The following is a 9,652-nucleotide window of genomic DNA, read 5'->3' on the forward strand; positions in this document are numbered from 1 at the left end:
GTGGTGATGATGATGATGATGATGATGGTGGTGTTGTTTTTTGATAAACATGATGTTGAGAAGAGCCTGGAGTATTATTTCAATTTAACACTTCTGACAACATGCAGCAGCAGCAGCGGTGGAATTCCCCGGCACGTCCAGGAAGTTGGTCTACAGAGCCGGGAATGACGGAATACAGGGCAGCAGCAGCAGCAGCAGCAGCAGCAGCAGCAGCAGCAGCAGCAGCAGCAGCAGCAGCAGCAGCAGCAGCAGCAGCAGCAGCAGCAAGCACTCCAAAAGACGACTGGAGGACGACAGCTGGGTCCAATTCCAGAAGCAAGAAGAAGAAGAAGAAGGAGCAGTCATTGGTAAATAAATGAGATCACATGACCTGGTTTCCACCGTTTAAAAAAGTTTAAAACACCACAGTTTGATTCTCAACAACATATCAAACAGCTTCATGTTCATGAAGGCACATTAAAGCCGTAACTTCACACACCACAGGTTATACAGTATATAAACTTCACTACTTTGAGTCTGAACGTGGAAAAGTTTCACCCTTTTACTGAGTTCACTCCTCACCAGTGAGTGACAGAGTGAGTGAGTGAGTGAGTGAGTGAATGAATGAACGTGAGTTTGAGGAGAAAAAGGGCTCCGTTTCTCAGACAAACACTTGGAAGAATGTTTGGAATGGGACAGCTGCGTCTAGTCGAGCCGCCGCGACACGTCTGGGCTTGAAGCGCAGACGTCAGTTGGAGACAGTTTTGTGAAACAGGACACAGCGACACGTTGAAAATGGAGGGAAAAGTAACTCGTAGTGTTTATAAAGAACAGAACATCACAGGTCCTTCATTATTTATGCGATTTATGTACTAATGTTTGAGTATTAGGCCCACATGTAAAAAAAAAATTTGAAGGAAAGAAAAAAGAAAACTGCATGAATTCTGAGAAAAAAGTAAGAATTCTGACATTAATCTCAGAAATCTAAAAAAAAGTTGGAATTTTGAGATTAAAGTTCAAATCAGATTTTTTTCCCTCAGAATTCCGACTTTCTGACTTTAATCTAAAGAAAGTCGAAATTCTGAGATTAAAATCTGAATTCAGAATTCTGCAAAAATCTGTAAACTAGCAAAACTGCAAAATAGTTGGCAATTAGTAATCGAATCATAATCGAATAATCGTTGTAGCCCTAAACGTATAAATGTACATATTAGAAATGTACTTTGTATGTGTGCATTTACCATGTGACACCGCAGCTATATCACTGGGGGGCGCCACAGATGTTTATGAGATGAGTCCTTGTCCTGCATTATTCACAATATCGCAAATCGCAAGTTTCTTTTTACGCTCAAAATTCACCAGTTGCAACATTTTTGATTGGACTAGAATTGGCTGCTTAAAACTTTTACGTGAAGTTTCCTCTAGCTATAGCCATTCTCTACGTGTGTGACGCTGGGGGGCGTCATTGCTGCCTAGCAGCCAGATTTTCGTGACTTTTATAAAACATGTTATTTGATTTTAACATTAAAACAATAAAAAGGCTTGTTAAGAAACAGTTAAGATTAGATGTTAATTAAAATCTAATTTCGTTTATTCCACAGTTCCACATGTATTTTACCTACACTGCCCCCCTGTGGTGTTATTATAAAATAACCTGTTGCAGTTTGTGTGAATTATAAATAAATAGGACGTGACCTGGTTTCCATGTGTTATAATATTCTTTAATATTCAAATGAGGGCGTGACCAGTCGCTCTGCCTGTGTGTGAAAGTGGGTGTGGCTTGTGTGGGTTCGCTTGCATATGCTGTGTTTGAATTATGTAAATGAGCTCATGGTGGCCTGTTATTTAAATTAGATGCAGTCAAATATTCGGTTAACTTGCAAATATGAATCAGGGTGTGGTCTTTTTTTTTTTCCTTTTTTCTAACACTATGCATAAATAAGACTGTGACCTGGTGTGAGTGAATTATTCCACTGCTCCTCATTAAATATGCAAATAGATGCCTCGTTTGACTTGAATATGTAAATGAGGCTGAAGTCTGGACCTTATGCTCGTCCACTTTATTTCCAGGAAAAAAGAACCTTCTGGAAAACACGGAAAATAAAACAGACAAAAATCAGTTTATTTGCCCCCCCATCTTGTTTTTGGTACGTTCCAGTGCACACAGTCTCTCTCCACTATGGACAGACATGGACATTTTGTCTGTTTATCCAGAAAATGTGAAGTTACTTGCCACACTACAAGGGTCTGAAACCTGAATTCTCTTGGTTGTCCAACAGAGGGCGACTCCACTGGTTTATATATAAGTATCATGAGAAGATGATTCATTTTCTGACAAGTTTTTCTTCTTAATCACTCGTCTCAGGCCATTTTGTGAGTTTTACTCCAGTCAAGTAGAATTGAAAAGCAGGGGATATTGTAGGGAGGGGTCTTAAGCTCCTCCCCTCACTACTCACTACAGCGCCACCTCCTCGTCCATATGGGCTTTCATGGTGTGTTCCATTTACATCAAAAGTCGGAATTGGGAGTGATGTAGCATCCAGCGTTTTAGGTGCCACCAGGGGGCGCCTCCATCTTTCCAGTCACCGCAGATGGATTTTATATAAGATTCTTGAATTTTTACTTTAAAAATCATGTTTCCTAGAAACATGCTTTTGTAACGTTACATTTTGTCATACAAACATTCAGTGTAACTTACAAAAAAATCTCAAATAGTTTCAAACTTAGATTAATCTGTAAACCTTGAGGTTTTGAAATGACTGGATTGATGCAGCGCCCCCTTGTGGCACTTTACAATACCCTTTTTTTAAGTTACTTATTAAATAACTTAGTTATTTGTGAGTCATTTTTTTAGCACAATACATTTGTTTTTTGTTGTTGTTTTGTTTTATTTTATTTTTCCTTCTTTTTTTTAAACTTGTTTTTTGTTAATTTGTTTGTTGTTTTCTTGTGACGTAGGGTGGTCCAGCACCTGGACCTGGACCTGGTCTTGCTGGACCTGGTCTGCATCAGATCCTCTTGACAGATTCTCCCCAGACCTCTGTAACCTTGCTGACCTGTCTGCACCCCCCACCCCCCCAACAAACCTATTCCCCACAGTACACCCCCACACACACACACACACCCTGCTGTCACATGTGGCCTCCCCTCCTCTGCAAACCCCCAACACATCAACCCCTCTCCTGACAAAGCATGCCTGCCCCCCCACTCTCCCCTCCAGACTGCCCTCCCCTCCCACCTCCTCCTCTCAGTAACCCTACACAACACAACAATGCTCCCCCCCCCATGTCACCCCGCCACCTGGTATTGTCCTTTAATGTGGACCAGGTGATAAAAATACTCCTTTTTTCAGTTTTTCATCATTTATTTTCATTTTTTAACTCGTATAAAGTCACATCTCAACATATTATTTTATACGTTTCTCTGTGTTTTATGTATTATTTCACAATTTTACCTCAAATGTGTTTTTCTGAACTAAATAAGCATGAAGACAAATGTATTTATAAGCAGCAAATGTGGACATTTACAATAATACGTGTATATAATAATGATTATGAAGGATGTGTGGGTTAAAAGACGTGGTGTCAGTCTTTGTCAGTCCAGGTGGAGGAGCTGTGTCTTCACCACAACCGTTTCTCCACCGCGTCGCTCACTATCACAGCTGTTTTTTTTAGGTGTTTTCATGTCGTTGTCTGTGAATAATCAGATGTCACTTCCTCCTCATCCTCCACCTCCACCTCATCATACTGTGTCCCATTCTCCACAGTTACACAACACATCGCCGTTCATGTTGCCTCATCATTTCCATTACGACCGACCCACTGTGAGTTATTATGGTCTGCAGAGCTGCAGGAGCAAAGAGCAGCAGCAGCAGCAGCAGCGGTGAAGGAGAAGAGGGAGGAGGAGGGGTGAGTGTGTGTGTGTGTGTGTGTGTGTGCGTCAGGGTCAGCCCCGTGTGGCTCTGTGTGCTGCGTGCGTTCACAGCCCTGTGCTTATATCTTCATTCATTGATTTTAAAGAACACCACCATGTGGCACAGAGCAGAGATAACAGGACTCTGAATTTAACTGAGAGGAGCAGGTGGTGCATCATGGGAAAAAGACAAGCAAACATTGCACCAGCAGCATTTATTTTATACATATATATATGTGTATAACATACATATGTGACAAACCACGTAAATGCTACAATAAAAACTTGACGATGAAATGCTTCCTGAGCCTACACAGATTTTAGCATTGTTCATATTTTTACTCTAATTTATTTCCATTTAAATTTCAATTCTCTGTTATTTTGTCACCTTTTTCTCTCTTGAACTGTAATTACTTTCCTGAAGTTAATCCACCTTCAGTTTATTTTTATTAATCCTGATTCTTCTCTACTCTTATTTTCTTGTTACTCTTGTTTGTTATGAACCAAAAACACCAAAGTAAAGTCACTATATGTCAATGTTAACGACTTGACAATAAAACAAATATCGTGAGGGTGAAACATTAGGTGGATATTGAGGTTTAGGTCACATGTTTTAATATTTTATTTGTTTTATTTAGCTCTGATATACAACACTTTGTTTCAGCTCTTGTTTTGCTTTATAAGTGCTTTATAAATAAAGTTGGATTGGATATCGAAATGAATGCATTATTGTGCTTATAGTTATGTTGTTAATAATTATGTCTTATAACCAGTTAATTAAACATTAGTGAATGCTACACTATGCTAAGCTAAATGGTTGCTGTCTGTAATGTTTTAACTCTTTTAATCTCTACCAGGAAGTAAACAATAGTTCCCCAAACTACAATTACCTTCATAGCTGCACCATATTACCAAAGAAAGGTTTGTCTTATCACTGTCTAATAACCACTTACTTTAGTTAAAGCTAAGCATTAGTAAAAGCTAAGCTAAATGGCTGTGTTGTTGTCTCTTTCTTCCTGTAATCTCTACCAGGAAGTAAACAACAGTTTCCTACAACTACTACAACCGCCATAATACCCAAAGAAAGGTTTGTCTTATTAATGTCTTATAAGTAGTTAATTAAAGGTTAGTAAATGCTACATTAAGCTAAGCTAAATGGCCGTAAAACATAGTCACTTTCTTCTTCTAATCTTTACAACCAAGTAAATAACAGTTTCAATATACTGTAATTGCACGTACAACTTATTATTAATGTCTTATTGAATGCTACACTATGCTAAGCTAAATGGCTATGTTGTTCATTGGTCTCTATCATGAAGTAAATAGCAGTTTCTAAAACTTCTTCAACCAACTTTTTCATATAATGTAACTGCACCATATTATTTAAGATAAGTTTGTATTATTAATGTGTTTATAACCAGTAAATTAAAGGTTAATAAATGCTACATTAAGCTTAAGCTAAATGGCTGTATTTTTGTCACTTTCTTCTTCTTATCTGTACCAGGAAGTAAATGATACTGTTTCCAAAACTACATCAACCACCTTTATTATATAAACTGTACCGTATTACAATGAAGTTTGTCCTATTCATGTCTTATAAACATGTTATTAAGATTAATGAATGCTTAATTAACTAGTAATAAAGCTGATCAGTCACCAAAACCCATGTATGGACAAGAAAGTGCTGCATAATAACACAAAGTCACACAAAACAGCTCGTGTTTATTATATTTTTTTTTTATTAAGATTATAAATTTTTTACAAATATTCTCTGAAACAGTTTTTACCCGGAGAGAGCTACACTTTATCAAACACACTCAAATTAAAAAAACAGAACAGAAAAACAAGGATAAGGAGAGAATACGTCAGAATACTCTGTGTAGTTTGGTTCATATCGCAGATGTTTCTAAACCTTTTTAAAACAAAAGGATCAATAATCAATAATCATGATGATGATGTCACACAGAATGACCTGATGACGCGCTGCAAGGGGGAGGGATCACATGACGTGAGCTGGTACCTTTGTCACATGGCCACCCACTGATCAGAATGTGCAAAGACCAGGTTTGTTTTTGTTTGTTTGTTTTTGAAGGAAAAGGGGAAAAAAAACAGAGACATTCAGTCACTTTCACTGTGCGTCCACTGGTGTCAGTAGAGAGCAGCGGTGTGCATGGATTTAAGGCAACGACAGTCGATCCACGTCATCGGGTTTAAGTCACAGAGTGTTCTTTTTTTATGGCACAAGCTCCGCCCTCCTCCTCCATCGACGTTAAATCCCTCCCTCCATTTTAAATAACTTTTCTTTTTCTTTTTTTTTTTCTTGCAAAAATAAAGTTGATTTCTCTTCTCCACCGCAGAACGGAGACCGGGTCCAGGTGTGATGCCGACGTGTCCTCCAATCAGAGGAGACGTGTGAGTGAGTGATGTCACCAAAGACAAATAATCTTATTTAATGTGATTGTTTGCTGGATAGATTTTTCTTTTGTTTAAAATTCCATTAAATTTGCCTTTTTATGGTTTCCGCGACATTTCCAATGAGTTTAATTTGTTTTGTAAAGTTTAGTTTTTTTGCCTAAAAAGAACATTTCTTTGTTTTGAAGGGAAAAAAACACTTACAGCATTTACTGAAAGTTCCTCCGTGACTGTGGAACCATGAAAAAACCTTTCGCTCCTGTGTCTGTGGGAACATGAACCTCAAGATTTTCTTTTATCGCACATTTTTGCGATAAAAAGCACTCATAACAATTTGGTAAATTTCCGTTATCGCAAGAGAATATCGTCAATGTTTCATTCTAGTGATTTAAAAATGTTGCCTATACCAACATACAGTCGTAGTGATTTATTTTGAAGTGCCACTAGGGGGAGCCAGCATGTTCCCAATTATTCTATCTTTTTTAACATATTCATAGCATTTACAGTGTTTTGCAACATTTTCCGGTAGTTTTTGTAACATTTGTAACATGAGTTAATCTGAATTCATCTGTGAATAAATACAAATATTCAGAGAAACTAAAAGAAATGGTACAAAATGGTACAAAAATCTGTCACTAAAGGTATTTTTTTGTTCGAATATGTAAGCTTTAGTAAAATGTGCACACATACAAGCAGAAGGCTCCGCCCATTTAAGAATCTTTTTTTAAAAATAAAGTAGATTTTGTTTTTTTACAATTATCACAATAATATTGTGAACCGCGCTGTGTCGTTTCTACCCAGGACCGTGTTCCCAAACAGCAGCAGGAGCTGGTTTCTCCATGTGGTTCCGCTCACTGGGACTTTGTGGAGAAATAACCGGACCCGGTCTCTGTCACATAAAGTGTCCGATTAGAAAGCCACGATGGCCCGGGTCCATGCGCCCAGACTGGCCAGAGCCTGTTTGCTACAGATCTGCTCCAGGTCCGCCTGCCTGCTCAGCAGCCCCGAAAACCCCGAGCCGAAGATGGAGATCAGGTTGGAGATGTTGGAAGTGTCCGTGTAGTTGTCGCCGGAGAAGAAAGCGCAACAGTCCTCGCGCTTCGCTTTTTTCCGAGCCGCCGTGAACTCGGACGCGTCCTCAGAGTCGTTTACGCAGCAGCCGAACTCCACCTTCCGCTTTCTGGCTACCGGCAGAGGCAGCGGCTGCGCGCCCTGTCCGCAGTGGAGCGCGTCGCAGCAGCAGTCCTGGTGCAGGTATCCGTTCTCCACCGTGGTCACCACATGAGTGTCCAAGTCCAGCACGGTGGTTTTGTTGCAGTACGATCCGGGAGACGCCTCCATGCAGCAGCTGCGGTAGTCGCACGGCTCCGGCTCTGGGTCGCTGTCCTGGAAAGGAGAGCAGCCGAGCAGAGAGCTCGCTGCCCGGACGTGCGCCGCCACCGCGCCTCTGTCCCCGCACGGACTCGCCTCCTCGCCGCAGCACGCAGCGGCAGCAGCAGCAGCAGCGCGCGCCTGCTCCTGCTCCTCTCCGCACACCTCCTCCGCGTCTAGCTCTAGCGGGTCCAGCTCCTGGATCTCGTTGCAGACGGTCATCACCTCCTCATACTGCTGCATGCGGTAGATCTCCGCGTACTTCTCCTTGATGTAGACCTGGCGCGCGTTCCGCAGCACATAGGACACCAGCAGGTTCTTGTGCAGCTTGATGCCTCCTCGCTGAGTCCTGGAGTTGTGGATCTTCATCAGTGACATGGAGATCAGGCTCTGCGCGTCCACTGCGCATTCCATGGTGGTGATGATGGACCCGTTCTCCAGGCCCACCACCAGCTCCTGACCGGGAGAGGACGCTCGCCTGCCCGCTGTGAGAGTGTGTATGTTCGGGGAGAAAGGTTCCAGTGAGCTCTGTGGAGAAACATTGAAGCGCAGATCCTCCTCCCTGTGAGAGTCTGCGATCATTTGCAGATGTCCTCAAACCACAATCTGTATATAGTCCAGAGGCAGAGCCCGCCCACTTGACCGCGAGCCAATGAGCGGCGCGGGCTGCGCTGAGTGACAGGCGCGCGCTCTGGAACTATTTCCTCCAGGACCAATGAGCGTCCGGCGGTTCCTGTGTTCTATTCAAATTCCAGACAAGCTGTGAAACAGGAGAGTCCACATTTCAGCTGCGTGCAGGAACACAGCGAGGAAAAAAACAAAAACATGTCACAATCACGCAGAGAGACGACTTTAAAAACAAGAAAAATAGATGAATACACACTTTTACTACTGTGCTCAAAGCTGCACATCACATATAAACATTCATATTTAGTTCTTATTTGATTTTTTTTATCAATAACACAACAATAGGTAATAACCTTTATAATAGAGAAGTAATATTATAGTTTTACCATCTTATTCCAACAGTGATAATATGTAAAATGTATATGGAACAAAAGACAGGATGAATTAAAACATTATAACATGAAATATTTCCATATGCAGGTATTACACAGTAATTAAAACACTTATTGCAAAGCTAATAACTGTATATTTAATGGTATTATTATCTCTTTATTAATACATTATTACACAATTATTATTATGTTGTTACTGTACTATAATGTAAATAATTAATTGACTGGTTTTTTGTCTCCTGCTGCTTGAGACAAGTGATTTTTCTCAGCATGGAGTCAAAAATAATTTTGAAAAATATTATTATTTTCCAGTGATTATACATACTTATACATATATTACATTACTGCACATAAATGTTGCACGCTGCACCTGTAAACCTCTAAAAAAATTTAAAAATGCAAGTTTTTTAAAACTTTAACTTTATCTCAGTTTCAGTAATAAAATATGTTGTATATCATAAATCCTGTCAATCTCATAATAGTTTCCTCAATTTATGATCATTAATTCAACAAATTATAATGATGAGTTCAAGGCTTGTGTTTTTAATTTTACAAAATAACAAGAAATTTTGATTTTATTTTGTAATCTGAAACAAATTTGTCATCAAACCTTTTATTATTCCACAAATTATGATCAGTTATTATGACAAATTAATTCTCTAAATTAAAGTTTTTAAAAAACAGTCATGGATGCAGAATATTATTTTTTTTTGGTAGGAAATTGTACTTTATTTTGAAAATTAAAAAAGTTTTAAGCATCAGACAAAAAGGAATCAATAATATTCTCTGTTTAATCCTGCAGATATTTTATACATTTATAGATTTAATTTTTCCCAGTGTTTGTGAGAGCTTTTCCAGAAATTAAAGGGAAAATTCTTCTAAAACAGTTCAGTCTGGATTAAGGAAACACAGATGAAGAACGATTCAGATTACCGACCACTAGGTGGTTCCTCCCAAAA

The 9,652-nt window shown here is 39.6% G+C and overlaps 1 protein-coding gene across 1 annotated transcript; it reads right to left on the reverse strand.

Annotated features, from left to right (window-relative positions):
* Positions 1–5,593: 5,593 nt before the first annotated feature.
* Positions 5,594–8,285, reverse strand: ier5l (immediate early response 5-like). Its single transcript, XM_044013005.1, has one exon. The coding sequence runs from the start codon at positions 8,254–8,256 to the stop codon at positions 7,213–7,215; it is 1,044 nt and encodes a 347-aa protein (XP_043868940.1). The 5' UTR covers positions 8,257–8,285; the 3' UTR covers positions 5,594–7,212.
* Positions 8,286–9,652: the final 1,367 nt, after the last annotated feature.

Source organism: Solea senegalensis, linkage group LG21 (assembly GCF_019176455.1).
Source record: "Solea senegalensis isolate Sse05_10M linkage group LG21, IFAPA_SoseM_1, whole genome shotgun sequence".
Taxonomy (NCBI): Eukaryota; Metazoa; Chordata; class Actinopteri; order Pleuronectiformes; family Soleidae; genus Solea; species Solea senegalensis.